This window comes from Notolepis coatsorum (genome assembly GCF_963971535.1).
Source record: "Notolepis coatsorum genome assembly, chromosome: 16".
Classification (NCBI taxonomy): domain Eukaryota; kingdom Metazoa; phylum Chordata; class Actinopteri; order Aulopiformes; family Paralepididae; genus Notolepis; species Notolepis coatsorum.
The window spans coordinates 71563023-71584039 of NC_140180.1; the positions used below are offsets into that span (position 1 = coordinate 71563023).

The 21017-nt window shown below is 45.4% G+C and overlaps 1 protein-coding gene across 2 annotated transcripts in view; it reads right to left on the reverse strand.

Annotated features, from left to right (window-relative positions):
• LOC311243350 (endothelin receptor type B-like) overlaps positions 1-12089 on the reverse strand; it is a 33647-nt gene extending 21558 nt beyond the window's left edge. The window contains exons 1-2 of one of the 2 annotated variants that reach the window (XM_084332550.1): positions 11924-12089; positions 2912-3484 (exon numbers count right to left, since the gene is read on the reverse strand). In XM_084332550.1, the coding sequence (XP_084188676.1) occupies positions 2912-3292 (381 nt within the window). In that variant the 5' untranslated portion in view covers positions 3293-3484; positions 11924-12089. Of the gene's footprint in view, positions 1-2911; positions 3485-10505; positions 10527-11923 lie in introns of those variants that run through there. The other variant, XM_084332551.1, reaches the window with a different exon arrangement.
• Between the last annotated feature and the right edge of the window lie 8928 nt (positions 12090-21017).

The following is a 21017-nucleotide window of genomic DNA, read 5'->3' on the forward strand; positions in this document are numbered from 1 at the left end:
ACATAATTAACAAAATTGTGGCCACTGGTGTTTTTGAACTAGGTCATATTGATCACTGTCCTACTGTATGTGTGAGGACTGCAAAAAAAAATTTAAATAAAAAAAAAAAATAGGTCAGATACGATCATGAAAAGTGTTTAAATGAACAAGCTTTCATGAATTATATTATGCACAGCAACATCCACTGCACTGATAACTCTACTTAATGACTGGAATATGGCCTGGTAAGGTGCTAGACGCTCAGGTGATCACCAGCACTGGCTTGCCTTCAAAACAGCTCAGAAACAGATGTACCACAGAACGGCTAAATCTGATTATTATTTAGATCTAATTACAAGTTCCCACACAAAGCCAGCTCAGTTTTGGAAGGCAGTTAATTTAAAGAAAAACAACCTCTGCGGCTGGGTGGCGCAGCGGACATTGCGCTCGTCACCAACGCAAGAGACACCGGGTTCGACTCCGGCTGTCGGCGTTGCCTCCGACTTGGGCCAGCCGTCGTACTAACTCAATTGGCAGAGTTAGCGGGTGGAAGTCAATGGGTGGTAATCTGGACGTTGTGGACAGCGACTCCTACAGGTCGGTTGGGGACACCTGCACAGCAGAGACAGGAAATGGCAGGGGTAGTGTGAGCCTCCCACACGTTACACCTCGCCAATGAGAGTCCGCGCTGGCAGGTGAAAAGATGTGACAGGCTGCCTCCTCGTGTATCGGAGGGGACACGTGATGCAAGGCTTCTATCCTCCCTACAACCGGCCAGTGGGGGGCATATGCGAGCAACGTTCAAGACAGGGGAGGGGAGAATTGGCACAGTGGAATTGGGATGGGAGAAAAATAGAAAAAGAGGACAAAAAGTGGATAAAAAAGAAAAGAAAAACAACCTTTAATTCACTACCCGTTCATATTAGTGTTGACGATTGTTATTTCTAGCCAGAATAAAATTTGCCTGGCATTTAATAAACACTTTGCAGTTGCTGGGCACCTGTTTGATAGATAATATATATCAGACTTCTCTTTGATGTAGACACGATTGTGTGAATTCCGTGGATCACACCCCTCAATTCTCCTTTCATCCCTTTGTACATGAAGTATTAGACGCTTAATCCGCCTTTAATTACAGAGCAATTTAACCATACTTTACATCTCAATGGTAAGATATCCTACTGTCTGGAAATCTACCCATGTGATCCCGTTGCATAAAGGTGGTGTCAGAAATGATTTAAATAATTACCATCGTATCTCCAAGTTACCCTGCTTAATGAAAGTCTTTAGTGAATAATCAATTTATATCCTTTCTCTCTAATCATCTGTATTCAGAGCCAACATTATCAGCCATCTCATTAGTTACTAATAACATAATATCGGCATTAGACAAGAACAAACAACATAGTCGATCACCATTTACTCTTAAAAAGATGACCTACTATTGGTTTGGATAGAAATGCATGCGATTGGTTCCAGGATTATCTGTCAGGGAGATGTCACTGTGTAAAGTCGGGTTATGCCCAATCTGAATTTTTATCAATAACTAAAGGTGTGCCACAGGAATCAATTCTAGGTCCTGTCCTTTTCACTATTTATATGAATGATATCGTGTCTTCGCTGAATGATTGTCAAGCCCATCTGTATGCAGATGATACTAATAATATGAGACCCAAGGCGCTTAACAGTAACTAAGGGGAAGGAGATCAGAGGAACAAAGTAACAACTTCTTTACTGTTGTGTATTGTATTGCTATCTCTGTACAGTTGGCCATTGAGAACTTCCAAGCCCCCCAAGATAATTTTTAATAAGTGGGTTCGGGGCAGTCTGACTTGGGGTACTGCCCATATATTAGTGTTGCAATGCATGATAAGTAAACAGTGAAAAAAGCTAAGGAATCGGATGGAGCTGGGGCGTTTGGTACGAATAAAAATCTAAGATGAAAATCTCCCCAGCCTGTGGGAGGCAGTGGAGGTGTGAGGTCTGGCCCGGTCCAGAACAATAGGAGTCACAAAATCAGTTTGGAGTGGAGTGGTGGAGCAGTGGTAGAGGAGCAGCAGAGGTTTGATTTTTCACTGCTGGATCTGTATACAGAAACAGATCCAGCTTTCCTTTGATTAGTAGGAAGTGAGTTAGTGAGTTAGTGAGAGGAAGTGAGTTAGTGAGAGGAAGTGAGTTAGTTTTCTTATCAGTCTTGGACAATGGGGATGTAATTTATAGGCATGCTGCGGCCTCAACCCTTAAATCCTTGGTCCATCACTCTGCCCTCAAATTCATCACTGATGATAGATACAACACACTGTGTCCTTTATAAGAAGGTTGATTGGCCCTCTCTGCCGGAGAGGTGCAACAACCACTGGTATTTGTTCATTTTTAAAGCCCTTACTGGTAAACTATCTCCTCGTATTACATCATTATTGGAATGGGATTATGGAACCCGTTCTAGTGACTGGCTGGTCCCAGAGTTTGCTTTGAAAAGGGTAAATATGCATTTCGCTATGATGCACCTAGCTCCTGGAATGAACTCCAACAGTCCAGCTTGAGATTCTCCCCTCTGTTGCAGAGTTTAAGACCTTGATCTCCAACCTTTGTCAATCAAGTTGTATATGTTTGAATTGATTTGTTATCCTTGCTTTTGTCTACCCTTGTGTTGTTGTTATTATTATGAATGTATATGCCGTGTGTGATTTGATATGCTTATTTTATTTAAGCTCATTTCTGCATGTACATTTGACGTGACTGTAAAGGAGGGAAACCTCAGTTGCCTTTTGAGTTTAAATAAAGGTTTGAAATTGAAATCAAATTGGATTTGTATTATTCCGGTCTCTGTCTCGACTCAAACTCAATGAACTCTGGTCTTGACTTCATCTCGACTACATTGGTTAGCGGTGTGCGTGAAAGTGTACGCTTATGCACGTGTGCCTCCATTTACCTTGAAAACGTTGATGGGGATGGCGATGAGAATGTAAAGCAGGTCTCCCAGCGCCAGGCTGCCTATGAGGACGTTGGGTCCGTTCCTCATGCATTTGTTCTTATAAATGATCCTCAGCAGAGTGGAGTTGCCGATGATCCCCACCACAAAGATAATGCAGGACACCACCGTGTTCACGTACTTAAAGGCCTGCTTGATCTCCGTGGGCTTGATGCACATGGGGGGGAAAGGGCTGCGAGGTCGTCCCGGTCCCGCGATGGGGAGGGAGGCATTGTCGTCGGAGAGCTCCTCCGCTCCGGGACCGTCCTGAGAGTTACGGACGACGCGGACGGCCCCCACCACACCGATGACCAGGAGACACAGCAGTGCGTTGATCCTCATCCTCACACAGGCTACACTCACTCACACAATTAGATGCACTCTCACACACAAAGGTCACACGTCCAAAACACTCACCAGCACACACACACACACACACATGCAGGCACATACATCCACACACCCACTCACACGATCTGGGTCTTTTTCTAGGCGGGGGGTTCTTGGGTGGACATCCAGATTCCTCTCAGTATTCTGTTGAGAGAGAGAAAAGAGACATCAGTGTCTGCTGCTGTGATGTTGGACAAACAAACAGGAAACCAGTGACTTCAATGCCTATCCAGTTTCCATCACAATTCTTATATTTATTGTATTAACCCTTGTGTGGTGTTTGCATTTTTGTTAATCACCCAATGTTCACGGGTCTGGTGGACCCATGACATTATTGGGATTGACAATAAAGCCAAAAAACAATTCATGTATAAATACTTAACAGATGTTAGCTTTATCTCAATTACAAGCAATCTATACACAGCATATGGTTCATATTTGCCATTTATCTATGCTAGATCATATTTTATGTGATCAAATGTGATGCTTGTAAAAAGAAAAAAAGAAAGAAAAGAATCCATTATAATCAAGACACAGAATGGAATAAATGAAGTGTCTTGAAAAAAATATAAATGAAACAAGGTGGAGGCAAACCGTGAAGGCACATAGTGAACCTTTGTTTAATTTTTACCATATTTACTTGTTTTCACCTGCAATTGAACACATCGGGTCTATACAACATTACGAACATTTATGTAATATAACGTGTAGGAGGGGGGCACTCAATGAAAATGTGTTCCTTTATACAGTTATAGTTATATAAAGTATACAGTTATACTTTATACAGAAAAGGAGCCAAGGAGTCTCTGTTAAAACTGTTAAAACTGTTATTAACTGTTATTAACTGTTCAACAATAACAGTTAATGATGATGATGGTATTGTAAGATCTACATCACACCTTTACATGTGTTAGACAGCGGTTTCTCCAAAGCGTCAAGCCTAAGTAGCTAAAGTTAATGTTTTACCACTTCTCTATACATTATGTCAACGCTATGGCAGTTCCTCCCCAAATAATAATCCAACATCATGTACAGAAGCTACATATAGCACTTTTATTGGGGGTCCAACCCTATTGAAAGGATCATTCGTTTTCTCCGCTAAAGCGTGTGCAGCACATAAACCATAAGTCCAAAAGTAACCCGTTGCTATGGGGCCCCACTACTCAGGCAAGGCCCATGTGCACCACATGGTGGTGCTATAATAACACAATTAAAAATACCATAACTCACACACCTTACTGTACACCAAACTCATTTCAAATAATCAGCGGAACGTGCTCTACAACTTTGCCTCTGGGACCCGTGTCTGTAGGGCTGGGCGATAAAACTTTTTGTGACCTGCAACAGGGCAGTTTTAAAACCAGAGACAATGGACATACTTGTCTTTCTTGCCTGCAACTTAAAGTAATGGCTTTGCTTGTCCAAATGACAATACTGACCAAATTGAGATTTATTTTTCTCTTGTCCATTTATTTTGTTTGCTTTCTCATTTAAAATACAGTTTGTACAGTTTACAGTTACGGTTTGTCCACCAAAAAAGCGCCAAAAGATAGAAAAGTAACTAGCAGAGCCAGAACTATTCAACAGGCCTGGAGCCACAGTCAGCAGAGAAGCCTGTTTACTTTCGCTTTCAAACCAGCTGCAGCCTGAGAACTGGAGTGTGAGGGGCTGTAACACTAAAGATGGCGGCAATGGCAAAGAATCTGTTGTTAAAAAAAAGAAAATATATATATACAAAAAAATATATTTTTTAATACTTATAACAATATCGATAATCATATCGTTATCGTGATATCATTTTTGGCCATATCGCCCAGCCCTACATGTCTGCCTTACTGAATTGCCTCCATTTAGCGTTTTATGCAAAACATATTCCTTGTACCGTTGACCTTGTGTTAACATACTGAATAAAGACACTTGAAACAGTTTTTTCTCTATTGCTTTTAGTCTCTATTGCATAGTCTTGCGGTGGCCTAAAGGTAAGAGACGTGGGCTTCTGATCAGGCTTGCTGGTTCGATCCCACAAGCTGGCAGGAAACATATTCGCTGGGGATGTGAATGAACACCTCTGAACTAATTAATTAACAATTGTCTTACATGAATTGGGATTAACTCTTTTATTGTTTGTTTAGGCAACTTTTTTCTTCCCTTATAAAGACATTGAATTCCATGGTTAAAGGTCTTACTGTGTCACTCACTGGTTGAAAGTTTGCTTTCCACATGTGTTACTACTAATGCCCTTGATTGCCTGCATGCAATCAATGCAGCTGGATTCAATCAATGCAGCTGGATTCAATCAATGCAAAGGATGATTGAAGCAGTTTTCTTATCGGTTTTGGACTATGGTGATGCAGTTTATCTTACAGAGAGCCGTCTGGTATTTGTTTATTTACAAAGCCTTCTTTGTTTTGTCTTCGTTTTTATCTTGTATTTTAGGTGATTTCCCCTGTTTTTATCTTTGTTTATATCTTCTTGTATTACTACATACTACTATTATTACTAGTTTATCTGAACTGTAACTTGTCATCATTGGAAATGAGGGCAACCTCAATGATCTTCCTTAGCATAAACACAAGGTTTGATAATGATTCATCACTTTCCCTCTAGTGCCACCATCAGGCCAAACTGAGAACAAGATATCTTGAAAATTAAAGGCTGGATTGCCATACAATCTGCTGTGAATATTCACAACCCCTAGGAACAACTCAATTGATCTTGGTCATCCCATGACCTTTCCTAGATATCTTGACCTTTCCTCTATTGGCAGCATAATGCCATGATGCCCAATGGGCAATGACATAGTGCTTAATGCTCGATCCCCAATTCATAATATCATAATGCTTAATGTCATAATGCACAATACCATATTGCTTATGCTTCAGTGCCCCATATGCCCAATGCTTGGCTATATTTTATTCATCTTACACTGTAGCCCCCCCCCCCCCACTATTATTCATCTTACACTGTAGCCCCCCCTGCCCCCATTTTTAGTGCAGATAAAGCTGATTATTACAAAAGGAAAACCATTGCCGGTTGTAATATTATTTCTGGTGTGGTGGGTGACAACCATGCATCATAATACAAGGGGAACACTTGACCGTAAGCTCCGTGTCATTGTGACAGGGTGAGGTTTGGGGTGTGGCTCAGGAGGTAGAGCAGTCATCTGGTAATCAGAAGGTTCCCAGTTTGATTCCGGCTCCTCCCGGCAGCTTGTCGAAGTGTCCTTGAGCAAGACACCCCTTACTGGTTCAGATGAGCAGGTTGGCACCGTGCATGGTTGTCTCCACCATCTGTGTGTGAATGTGTGAGTGACTGAGACACAAGTTGTGATATTTTGCTATATATAAATGCAGTTTGTTTGCGAGTACGTGGTTGAGCAGAGTATCTGGATGGGGCATGGTGAGGAAAACACAACAGAGACAATGGAATGTGATTTCTTCTGAGATGATAGGTTAAATGCAACACTGTGTATGTGTGTGTGTGTGTGTGTGTGTGTGTGTGTTGGACACATAAGTTAAGTCTCGAGGACAGATACTTTGTCTCGAGGACAACAGTGTGAACAGTCATGTGTATCCCCCAGAATGCCTTAGGCCATAACCGAGGATGAATGGCCTGATTGACCACGATGGGGATATCAGTGGAGACATGCTACAAAAACACACACACACAATCTGTAAATATCTACGCAGACACAGACCTGAGGGCAACGGCACTGTGGTGGCAGTTTTGGAAAATGAATCAAATGCGCGTCTCAGAAACATATAACTAAGGAAGATTCTTGTTGTATCTTTTTTCACTCCCAGTCCCTTCATCATGTTAATTTAGACAGAGAGCGACCAGCCGCAAAGCAACCTTATAGTTGGTCGCCATTTGGATCACAGCGTTTTACTCACTTGTGTGCGTGCAGTAGACATGGATACACTCATGCAGTCATTCATGCAAGTATGCAGCTAGGCTTACAGCGAGATGGCAATTTTTTTTTAAAGTAAACAAAGTCATAACATATCATGAAAGTAAAGATAAAAGTTAAATAAAGGCAAGCTTTGGCAAGGACAACTGCCCGTCTGCCCCCCATCTATGCACGTGCACACACACACACACACACACACACACACACACACACACACACACACACACACACACACACACACACACACACACACACACACACACACACACACACACACACACACACACACACACACACACGCACACACATTGTAGCTCATAACCTTCTAACACAAATGGCATTCATCCAAATCACAGAAGCAGTAATTATTTCCCTCTTTCCGGCTCTCTCTCATACACACACAGACACACACACAGACACACAAACACACAATCACGGATGAACTCACACACATATCACAAGGAATCCGTTTCGAGGATATTGGACCGTCTTTCCCAGTTCTCTGTCCCCATCATCTGAATGGTGTCTTTGTCCAGGACTTCCCTCAGGGTAATATATCCCAGTGTCTTAGTTCAGTCTTTCTCAGACGCAGCCGCTTTGAAGTTAATCTTTTTTATTGGACTAATCCACTTACTCTTAAACATTTTAGTTTAAGAAATGTCTCTATGGCCATTAGTTCTCCTGGCTAGAGACTAGAGCGGGACAGCGGAGAGGTGGACGTGGAAAGTTGGCAGAGAACAGAAGAAAGGTAGAAGAAAAGATAAGTGGAACGGGCATTAACGGGAGGAAAGAAGATAGGAAAGCGGGAAGAGGGGAAGAGGGGAAGGAGCTAGAACATGCTGGGATGGAGGAGACACCTACCTTAGAACAATAGGAGGAAAGGGAGAGTGAGGGCAAGAGAGAGAATAGAGAGAGTAGTAGAAAGGGAGAGTGAGGGCAAGAGAGAGAATAGAGAGAGTAGTAGAAAGGGAGAGTGAGGGCAAGAGAAATATAGAGAGTAGTAGAACGGGAGAGTGAGGACAAGAAAGAGAATAGAGAGTAAAGGGAGAGTGAGGGCAAGAGAGAGAATAGAGAGAGTAGTAGAAAGGGAGAGTGAGGGCAAGAGAAATATAGAGAGTAGTAGAACGGGAGAGTGAGGACAAGAAAGAGAATAGAGAGAGTAGTAGAAAGGGAGAGTGAGGACAAGAGAGAGAATAGAGAGAGTAGTAGAAAGGGAGAGTGAGGGCAAGAGAGAGAATAGAGAGAGTAGTAGAAAGGGAGAGTGAGGACAAGAGAGAGAATAGAGAGAGTAGTAGAAAGGGAGAGTGAGGACAAGAGAGATAATAGAGAGTAAAGGGAGAGTGAGGGCAAGAGAGAGAATAGACAGAGTAGTAGAAAGGGAGAGTGAGGCCAAGAGAGAGAATAGAGAGAGTAGTAGAAAGGGAGAGTGAGGACAAGAGAGATAATAGAGAGTAAAGGGAGAGTGAGGCCAAGAGAGATAATAGAGAGAGAGTAGTAGAAAGGGAGAGTGAGGCCAAGAGAGATAATAGAGAGAGTAGTAGAAAGGGAGAGTGAGGGCAAGAGAGATAATAGAGAGAGTATAATAGAAAGGGAGAGTGAGGGCAAGAGAGATAATATACAGAGTAGTAAGAGATGGACGCAGTGAGTCGAGGGATGAAGAGAGAGTAGTAGTAGAGAATGGACATAATGGAGAGAGTGATGAATAGAGAGTAGTGGGAGAGAATGGAGAGAGTGTATGAGGCCAGAATGGTCACAAAATGACGTGGTTATTAATCAAAGCTTTAAATTATCCAAAGGTTGGAAGAATATCAAACTTTAAAGTGCATTGAAGGGTGTTCCAAGAGTATGGAGCACTAAAGGAGAAGGCAGTCTTTCCAAGGTTAGAGAAAGCTCAGGGAACCCACTGTAAGCATAAGCAGATCTCTTGAGCAAGTTTGATAGAATCCAGGATTCAAATCCATCATCGTTATAATGCAAGGCTGTTGCTTACCAACAAGAGCTTTGAAAATAAACACAATACCAATGTCTATCACGCCTCTCTGTAAGAGGGCCAGCCAACCAGAAAACAATGATGAGTGTCATATTGTAGCTGTCAACGATAATACATCTGAGAGCAGAATGATAGACTGTGTCTAAACATTTTAGAGTAGAAGCAGCAGCATATCTGTAGACCACGTCCCCATATAGTCCAAAACGACAATCCTCTTTCAAACATTAGAAAGCTGGTTACAGTACACAAGAAGACGATTTTATGACGTAGTTTACTCGCAAGATTGTCAATATGATACTTAAGTGTAAATTTCTCATCAAGCCAGACGCCGAGATATTTATACTCCGTAACTCTCTCAATAATAGATCCATTCACAGCAGTTATATGCTGAGTATTATGGTCAAGGTCTCTTGCCAATGAAAACAACTATGACACATGATTTTGACTGAGCTTTATAAATTGCACATCAGCACATCCACACTGTGTAGGGTGGCTTAAAGGGGAATGTCACCCATTTTAGGAATTCCTGTGCGCCAGGACAGTTCAGTCAGTATTTGTGAACATGCACCACTCTCTCCTAAAACTAGAAATCAGAGAGAGAACCCTCCAATTGGTGATGTCACTGGGTTGTAAACTCTGGGGCTGCTCCATAGACAATGAATGAGGCTCTGACTTATGAGGCCATACCATGTTTGTATACGTTTTTACAGACAAATGTGGTTTTAATTCTGCAGACCTTCTAGCAATTCTAGAATAAACCTCATTTGGTCTAAACCTCACAAAGGAAGGGTTGGTGTTTAAAGTCGGAGTAAAGTGAAAATAAATGTGTTCCGAGTTTGCCACACCACAGAAAAATGTGTTAAACCACCCAGCCAAATTTGAATAATTAAAAACATGAATAACTACTACAGTATTATAAAACCCAGCTGAAAAACAGCTCCTCTGGCTGCTGCTCAGACCGTTTCTCAAAAGTGTGGGAGTGCAGTCAGATCATGCTTGATTAACAGCTCCCTTTCAGCTCAAGTTCTATTTTATTTTTCCATTCAATCACTAAAAGGTTTTGCTATGAACTAACACATCTATCATGGATCCTAAGAAATCTTATATTTGATTAACCGGATTATCTCTTTTATTGCTTATAGCACTTTCCATTCACATACATGAAACGGTTAGCATTAGCTTTGCTATGCTCCACTTTTGAGCTACTACTCTGGGAGAACCATGCTAATGTGGTCTGGTTGTTATAGTGTTAGGGGAGGGCTTACGCTCAGGGTGGCTCCAGCGTGTCCTCTACTGTAGCTGGGATTTCAGGCCCAAAACATCTTGGGAACACAACAATGGTGAAAAGCTGTTTAATGGTCTAACTCCACAATTCAGTACAAAGTATTTTCACATGTTTTCAGTCTATGTTCAATCTAACATGTATACTGTGTTTAGAAACAATTATCTGAATTTGCTTTACCTGGACTTTAATTGGCTCAAGATATCTTATATATATATGTACATCCAACATAAGGAAGGATTTTTCAGTGTCACAGAAACGTTAAAGCGCCAATAACAACATCTGCTCTGATAAAATGCTGAGAAAGCATATTTGACTCCAGCTCCTCATATGGGTCGTTTGTTACTGCGTGAACCTGTCCTCTCTACATAATGAATCAATTAAATACATTTAGTTTGATGGGGTAGGAATTTATGTTAAGTGGTTTTCAAGCTTTTTATTTATGTTATGAGAGTTGCGTGTCTATCAGGTGTCCGATTGTACTGTATATGAGCTCAACTCAAGTGCCAAAGCCAACCCACCAGCAGAGCTGCATGCATACCATGACAACAACCTCAAACTGATAGACGTGACACACATGTAGTATACTGTACATCTGCTTTCAACTAAATAACTCCCTGTATTTCAGACTCATCAAAATGTCACATTATTCTATTAGGATCCATTGGCGCCTTAGTTTTGGAACAGTACATAGAATAAAATAATGTAGGGGGTATTGATGATTCTATTCTATTGAACAGAACAACAAGCAAACAAACTTGGGGAGGAAAGTTTGATGAATGTTCGAATACAATTAAATAAATAAACATATACGACAATTGCACATGCATTTCTTTTATATGATTAGCTTACATAGCATTTAGCCAATTTAGCGGACCATCAGGTGTTAATTGGTCCCGAATGCAATTAACTGACACACATTTTTCACAATTTCGGGACACACATTTGTAGGTCAAAATGTTTTGTGGAGCCTGTGAAACCAGGAAATTGTGATAAGGTCATCAAAGCTTATAACGACACCGTATAAGAAATAAAACATCAGCACTGAATGCAAACAAAATGTTTGTCTAAACGTGAAATGTGCACATTTTGCAGTCTGATAATTTTGCTTATCAACAAAGAAATTCTAACAATTAGCAGAACTCAAAATAGTCAATATATTTACAATTTCACAGCACCGCAGTTTTCTTGTTTCTTTAAGACCAAAGTTTGTTAGGTTCGTCTTGAGGTTCAGGGAAAACAAGGTTGTTGTTATGATGTAGACAATACTGTCATGAAGCCCGCCGTAACTAAAGTCATGTGATTGTGGGTCATAACACCAACGCCACAAGTTGCTGCGCGTCCCTCGCATCCAATTAAATCAAGGTTAAATGCAATTCAAACTCTGTAAACTGGATTTACCTTGTCCGTTAAGTTGCAACGTTATAGCCACAGTTTCCCTCATCAATATTCCAGCAGGTCTCCAGTGACTGAAGTGTTTTGACTTAATGCTATTCGAGTCCAATAAATGTGTCGGTGTCCAGTCGTACCCGCGGTGCGCATACAGTTCGTCTGTTCGTCTCCTCCTGTTCTCCCTGCGTTATGACGCATGAAGAGACAGCGCGGGGTTTTATAGCCGGGCGCCACCGAGGCAACCAATGAAATCATAGATCCTGAAATCATAGATCCTTGCATCTTTCTTTGATTATTATTATAGGACTGAGTAAAGATGCAGCGGTTAGGTTTTTATCTTTTGTCGTAAAATGCTACAGCGTTACAAGTTTTCTTGGAAGTGACTAAGTGAGATGAAAAGCTAGTTTCTTTTTACCATTTTAACTGAATTAATAGGCATTCAGTTGAGGATCCTAGATTCAGTTTTCTACCTCACACCCTAGTAGAAGTCATCATTTCATTTCATTTCATTTATTAGAAGCCCCGTGAGCTGCAGCAGAAACAAGTCTTCCAGAGGGCCACACAAAAGCACATAATGTTGCATGTATGTTGTATGATGTAAACAAGACAAACGTCTTTCTCTGGTCTGCATCCCCTTAACAATTGTGTGTATTGAGCCGTACTGTATTGTACCCATTCTGCAATCTGTTAAATAAAGTTTTCATTCATCATTCATTCATCCACAACAGGCCATGCAGACAAGAAACACATCACTTCAGCAAACAAAGAAACAAACATGAACCAGACACATGCAGTAGCTCCATTTGGTGAAAACTGAAAAACAAAACAACTTTCACAAAGAGAGAAAATGAAAGATATCTAATCACTGAGTTGGAGTAATTGAGGAGACCACTAGGCCACTATACCCTCATATTACAAAACAAAACAGGTCATTTTCAATTTACAACAAATTATATCACATGTAATCTTCATAAAACAACAACCCCCCACACACACATACTCTCTCTCTCTCTCTCTCTCTCTCTCTCTCTCTCTCTCTCTCTCTCTCTCTCTCTCTCTCTCTCTCTCTCTCTCTCTCTCTCTCTCACACACACACACACACACACACACACACACACACACACACACACACACACACACACACACACACACACACACACACACACACACACACACACACACGCACTAAACCATAGTTTCCATTGTTCTCAACCTGAGGTCAGAGGACATATCCATGTGCAGTCCATCGCCATAGAAATAGGCCTTTTTCTTTCTTTCTTTTTTCCATTATCACGAGTCCTCTGGGGGTCGCTGGCTGAACCCCACTTTGAGCACCACTGAGTACAGCTGTCTGATGACAAGGCTGAGTGGAGTGACGTGGTGTACGAGGGCCTGTCTACACACAGACTCACACATTTCTCCTTAATTGGACCACGGACAGAGCAGTAAAGCATGAATAGAAGGCTGTTGTCATGGGACGTTGGGGCCCGGCCAGGCCCCTGTAGAATCCTACTGTAACACAAAGGACACAATAGCTGCTGCCACACACTCAAATTATCATCCATCTTCTTAATCGTGCCCATGTGATGGCCTGGGGCTTTCTTGTTTATGTGTGGCATATGCTCTGGGAATCTACAGGCCCAAGGCCGTTGTACCCTTGCAAGCGCGTTCCACAAACAAGCGGAGCTACGGAGAAGATTTAAAGCGTACATTTCCTGTCTTTTTAGTTTAGTCTAATTATGATACACACATGCACACATGCAGCACATACGCATGCACACACACACACACACACACACACACACACACACACACACACACACACACACACACACACACACACACACACACACACACACACACACACGCATGCACGCACGCACACACACACACACAGATGCATGCACACACACATGCACACACTGCAGCACACACACACGCACACACACACACACACATGCACACACATACACGCACGCACACATGCAGCACACACGCACGCACAAACACACACATGCATGCACACACACACACACACACACACATACACACACACACACACACACACACACACACACACACACACACACACACACACACACACACACACACACACACACACACACACACACACACACACACACACACACACACACACACACTGACCGCCACAAACAAAGGTCCCTTCTGTAGGATATATTTAGTGACACCACTCCCTCATGCTATTTTTAGTAAGCAGCTATTCCTGGACCTTCATTATTGTCATTACCACGTTATTACATTGTTACACCATTATCACACCATTACAGGACCATTACATATATTATCACTCACAGATGCAAAATCATTAGTGTGCACCTGTGTGTGTGCGTGTGTGTGTGTGTGTGTGTGTGTGTGTGTGTGTGTGTGTGTGTGTGTGTGTGTGTGTGTGTGTGTGTGTGTGTGTGTGTGTGTGTGTGTGTGTGTGTGTGTGTGTGTGTGTGTGTGTGTGTGTGTGTGTGTGTGTGTGTGTGTGTGTGTGTGTGTGTGTGTGTGTGTGTGTGTGTGTGTGTGTGTATATGCTGCAGGGTCGGAATGATGGTCTTTGTATTATTAAAGGTCCTTAAAACCATGTTGAATTTAATGTATCTATAATTTTATTGGTGGATCCAAAAATATAGATTGTGTGTGTGTGCGTGTGTATATGTATGTACTGTATGTGCATGTGTGTGTGTGTTTATATGTATGTGTATGTATGTTTATATATACGCGCGGCAAAGGGAACGGCTCACGCCTACCTCCGGTCAATGGTCTCTAACTACACACTCTCAAGACCCCTCTGCTCTACATCCTCTGGCCGCCTCAGACCCACTCATATCCGAGCTCTGGGAGGGTTCATCAAAGAGAAGCCGCCTATTCTCAGTCCTCACTCCACAATGGTGGAACGAACTTCCCACCACAGTTAGGACAGCCGAATCCCGACCAATCTTTCGCCGTCGACTAAAAACACACTTCTTCAATCAATATCTGAAATTAATAAAAAAATTATAAAAAAAACACTAACCTTCTTATTGTCCTATACTACCATGCACTCCTCCTACTGTACTAATACTGTATGTCTACTATGCACTCAACACTGCAGCACCAAAGTTTCAGCACTGTTTGATGAACATTGTACTCAGCTGAAAGAGTTGTACCCTTCCTGCTGACTTATCGTACTTATAAGTCACTCTGGATAAAAGCGTCAGCTAAATGACAAAATGTAAATGTATATGTATGTATGTGCGTGTGTGTGTATGTTTATATGTATATGTGTGTATGTTTATATGTATATATGTGCATGTGTGTATATGTAAATATGTGCATGTGTGTGTGAGTGTGTATGTATGTTTACATTTATATATGTACATGTGTGTGTGTGTGTGTGTGTGTGTGTGTGTGTGTGTGTGTGTGTGTGTGTGTGTGTGTGTGTGTGTGTGTGTGTGTGTGTGTGTGTGTGTGTGTGTGTGTGTGAGTGAGTGTGATACGTGCTGTGGCCCCTGTTTTGCAGTGTGCTTGGCCTTGGCAGATGGTCAGAGAGGAGCCTGTATGCCTCTTGATCCTACAGTAAACACATGTCATCCTTTCTCGCAGGAAACTGCTTCCCTTTGAACCACACATAATCAACACAGATAGTTCCCGATAGACTAGAGTAGCTGTGTTGGTCCATGTCTGTGTGTCTGTGCGTACGCAAGCATAAAAGAGGGAGAGAGAGAGAGGGAGAGAGAGAGAGAGGGAGATAAACTGAAATAAAAACACTTGAAGAACAGTGAAAAAAGTCAACTTGTGTTAACTATTAAAGCTTCACTGTGTAATGTGGATTCAAACAAGATAACTATCATCAAATCAAATCAAATTTATTTGTAAGGCCCGACAACACACGTTAATGTCCCCATGGGCCGTACACGTCTTCTTTAAACAAGTCAATAAATGCAGTTTATTATTTGTGCTGTTTACATTTATGCTGTAGAAATGAGACTGTAGTCTTTCATGTCGTTCTATTATGTACAGTAAATCCTATTTTTATTTTCTTTGTAGAGAAGATTCTGCGTGCCCTAGCAGTAGGGCTTGTATGGGCTATTCCACTGGGGTTCATGCTGTTGGGAGAATTTTCTCCCCAATTTAGTCGTTATGCCAATTCCCCACGTGTGTCACGGTCCTGGTCACTGTGCTTCCCTACTGTGGGCCTGGGGAGTGTAGACTACCACATGCTGCCCTACTGTGGGCCTGGGGAGAGTGTAGATGTACAGTAGACTACCACATGCCTCCTCTGATACATGTGGAGTTGCCAGCTGCTTCTTTTCACCCGACAGCTATGAGTTTTATTGGGAGAGCGTCACACACGTGGAGGTTATATAGCATTACTGGCCTCGCGTCTCGCTCTTCGCCATAATGAGATATCTCTTATCTCCAGCACCTACTGTGCTCATGAACAAAACAAATGCACCCATGCACCTGACCAGGCCCCGCCCCAGCGTCCTCCTATAAGACGCCGGACATGGTCACACTCCCTCTTCCTCTTTTTTTTGTTTCCATCATGGACGCTGCAGTGCACTCCATATAGTTGTTATGAAATGCAGAGAGAAATTCTACAATGTTGGGTTTTCGCCGGAGTTTCACCAGCCCCTGGAATCTTCTCGGCACATCCTAACAGCGCATCGGGCCTGTCCGGGGTTTCCTCGTCTCGTGACAGCGGACCGAGGGACGTCGCGCGGCGGCTAGCTGTCGGGCTAGGTCGCGCACAGGTAGGGCCTGCGCTGCCAGGCATTAATGCTAGCATTTGTGATACTGCTCGTTGTCCCGTGAGACAGCCGAGTTGTGTATTGGTGCGAGGGGCAGGATATTTGGGAAAACATGGTCGTCATGACTCTGTTTTGGGTGTTTTCCCAGCTATCCTAGTGAGCGCGGCTAATGCTAATGCTACAATGTTGGGTCTCCGTTTCTTGTTCCCCACCAAGAGCTGTCTTTTTAAAAGGTCTTCCCTCCTCTTTTTTATTTTTTATTTTTTTTATTGATCTTTTCCCCCCTCCTTTTTCCTCCGATTTTCTCCCATCCCAATGTTAGTTGTTATGCCAATTCCCAATCCCCTTCCTGGTCGCTGCGCACTTACCCCCCACAGACGGTCTGGGAGAGTGGAGGCTACCACGTGCTTCCTCCAACACACGTCCAGCCAATCAACCGCTTCTTTTCACCTGGCAGCGCGGATTCTCACTGAGAGGGCATAGCGTGTGGAAGGATCACACTATCCCACTTAGATCCTATCCGCGCTTAGCAGGCGCCCCGACCGAACTGTAGGAGTCGCTGTTTTACAACGACCCGGACCCACCCCGCCAGCTTCTCCCACCATCTAATACTGCCAATTGTATTAGTGTGAACGGCCAGCCAAGCTGGTGACAACCCCGGAGCTGTGAGCTGGATTCGAACAGGCGAATCCAGCCGCTCCGGGGTTGGTGACGAACGCAATCTCCGTTACGCCACCTGACCGCCCCCGGTCTTCCCTCCTCTTAACCATTCATGCTGACGGTCAATCGGTGTCTACTGTTGGGAGTTTTGACGGGGGCTTGTTTACCATTTCATGGGTGGATGGGCTGAGGCCTAGGGCTGGTGTGCTTTTTGTGAATCTATGAATTGTGTGCAGGACTGGTGTTTCTCTGGTCTGCATCCCCTTAACATTGTGTGTATGGGCTAGCCCATTCTGCAGTGTGTTAGTGGAGTTTTCGTTCATTTATTCATTTACCCCTTCATGGGTGCACACCACAGTGGTGGTTGCTGCATTCCTACTAGTGAGGCAGTGCTTTCACTAGTAGTCGTTTTTTGTTGCAGCCACCACTGGTGCTCCGTGCTTATGAAGCAGGTGACATCAGTCCTTTGCCTCTGACATGTTGGAACGGTGTCCCGCCCGGCCGACGCCATGAGGCGAGTCGGCCCGGCAGGTGGCTGGTGGGCTATTAAGCCTATACCGCCACGGTATAGAATTAGCAGCGACTAGTAACATTGTTCGAATTGCTGTTTTTTCTGTCAAAAATGGTGTCGGGTGGCGGGGCCTTAGGGCCAGCCGACGTCGAAACATCGTGCAAGGTTTTGATGTTATTAGCTTTGACCTAGCCACAAACTATAACCGCAGGGAGGGCTAGGATGCTGTCAACGCTTGTTTACAGACATCTTGGTTGGATCCCTCTCCCCTTGAGGGGGTTAGAAGTTTTTTCCCTCCTCAGGGCTCCCCTCTCCGCAGAGGGACTTTGGTCTTTCCGCAGGAGCGCGGGTGGTATTTGACCTAGGCCCCACACCGCCTCACACCGCGCAGCCAGAGGTGAGGGCGCGGCCTCGCCAGCAGCTGTGGCGAGGCCCTCAACCAGCGGCCATGTTTCCCCCGCCTGAGGTACCCTGGACACAAAGAAAACAGGTGATTGCAAGGCCGACAGCCTTGGCGGCCAAGGGATCGGCTACATTAGATGAGCACGCCCTAAAAACCCGTCGCCGTCTAGCTGTGTCTAGCTCGTTCTCTGGTCACTCCCCCCCCAACACCAGCGGGATAAGGGTTCTGATTTGTTTCCTTTGGCTGCGGGCCGCGTGCCTTCAATGAAGCGCAAGCGGCCCCACGTGTCGCTTCTCATGGGGACAGGGGCTGACACCCAGTTGCTGGCTAGGCCTGGGTCTGTCCGTGAGAATGTTGTGCTGTCAAGCGGCTCCCATGCCACACGTTCTGCGTCTGTGTTTGGTGAGCCTGGTGTTGTGTCTGTCAACAACAAAGGTTGTCAGCGGGGGAGCTCGAGGCCCTTGGGGTTGCAGCGCGAGTTCCCCCAGCCCGCCCTCGCCAGGCCGGGTATCACGTTAGTGCCTCCCACGGCTGGAAGACCGGCGGTGGTCTGGCAGGCGCGCGTGATTTGGGTGGTAGTAATATCACTGCAGGGCTACGGTGTGTAGGAACCCACCCTATCGGGCAGTGTGGGGACCTCACGTCTTGCATGTCCAGCTGTAGAACAGTTCCTCAGCAATCCATGCCGGGGAGGTGTTCAGTGGGGGAGCTTTTGTCACCCAGTGTGATGTCAGCTTCCCCCGTATCAAACCGGCCCTTTCTGTCGGGGTCCCCCCTTGGGTGCGATTGCCTCATTGGTAGTGTCGGGGTGCGGTATCCCAGCTCCACGAGACGCCCTGCTAGCGCGGTTGGCGAGTCACAGCGGGTGGGACCGGGCCGCCTATCTACGGTTTCTGGCCGGTGCGCTTGGGATTATCATCACATATGGCTACAGCAGTGCCATATGTCGAGGTGGATGGAGAGAACGCTGAGGCGGGGACTTGTGTTTACACAACCCTACCCGTTTTCAGGTTTGGTACAGACCCTATTGTCGGGGTCAACAGCAGTGACAGCTCTGTCCGACGAGATCCAATCTCTGTGGGTGAAGCAAGCCATCGTCGTGGTCCCAAAGGAGGACGTGATGCGTGGCGTTTCCTCCCGGTATTCTCTGGTGCCCGAGAAATCGGGGGGGGGGGGGGTGTCAGACCCATACTGGACCTGTCCCATGGAAGGTTCAGAATTTTTGACCGTCTCCCACCTGTTAGACGCTGCCAGGTGGGGGCCTGGTTCTCCTCCATAGACCTGTAGGATGCGTATTCGCATCCCGATCTTCCATCCTAGGGCTTACCTACGCTTCCTTTGCAGGGCTTAGCGTATGAGTACCAGAGGCTGCCGTTCGGCTATTCTCTGGCTCCCCGCATCTTCACCAAGTGCGTGTAGACCGCACTAGGGCCTTTGCGTTGTCGGGGGTTACGAAGTGTATTCTGCCCTGGACGACGTTCTGGTCCTTGGCCGGTCAGGGTAGATCGCCAGGTCTCATACCAGGCAGGTGGTGTCAGGAGGTTCCGTCCTAGGACGGTTACGGCACTGTCCGTGATGCGCCTGCTGCTGGGGTCCCTCTTGGCCTCCTCTTCATGGGGAGGATGCAGAGGTGGTTTTTTCCAGTATGGAAATGGACCCGGTTTGAAGCGGCTGAAGGTTCCCATGTCAGTACTGGGGGACCTCGTCTTCTGGGGAGGGTCTGGTGCCCTCGCCTGCGGGGTCCCCTTGGGCAGCAGGCTGTCACACGTCACAGTCTTCACCGACGCCTCCCTCATGGGATGGGGGGGGGGACATGTCGGACCAACGCAGTAGGAGGCAGCTGCCATGCTGCCCGGTCTGCGCTACATTCAATGTGTTGGGATTGAAGGCGGTTCTTCTGGTCCTCAAACGGCTCGACCACCTTGTGGTGGGCAAGCATGTTTTGGTCAGGACGGACAACACGACGTCAGCGTCGTATATTGTCAGACAGGATGGAGTGCGCTCCCCCCGTCTGCACCGGGCTGCGGTCTGGCTCTGGCTATGGGCGTTCTCCATCTGCTCTGCCTGAGGGCTCTCCACATCCCCGGCAGGGTGAATGTGGGTGCAGGTGTGATGTCGCGGGGCGGTCCTCACCCTGACGAGTGGGGATTACGTCCAGACATAGTCAGGCAGGTCTGGGACCGATTCCGTGGCTGTCCGGAATTCTGTACGCTTTCCCCCCCTTACACCTGATAGCTCAGCTGTTGGGACGGGTACGTCGGGAGCGCAGGACTTGGTCCTGGTCGTGCCAGGCCGGGGCTCAGCTGTGTGGTCTCCGGCCCTGATTCAGCTCTGTGTGGCCCCGCCGTGGCCTGTTCCGTGGACACCACGGGCCCTCTCTCAGGCACGCGGAACTCTGTTCTGCCTTCCTGTTCTGGGGCAGCCTCTAGGCTTGGCTGCTGACAGTGTGAATCTGGTGGGGATGCGTCTTAACGCTATCCGGTACGCGTGCGCTCCGTCCTCTACCACGGCTTACACTGGGGAGTGGCGTATGGTCGAGTGTGGGGGCGGAACGTTGTTCGGCCACCCTCTCGTGGGACGTTCCTGCTTGGCGCTCGGCGTCTCAAGCAGGTGGAACGTTCTCTGTCTCCGAGTGGGACCTCCAACTGAGCCTCTTGAGCAGGCGTCATTGGAGCAGCTGTCTTTCAAGACTGCGTTCCTACTGGCCATTACCTCCGCTAAGCGTGTGGGTGAGCTGTGTGCTCTCTCGGTGCGGCCTGAGTGCTTGTC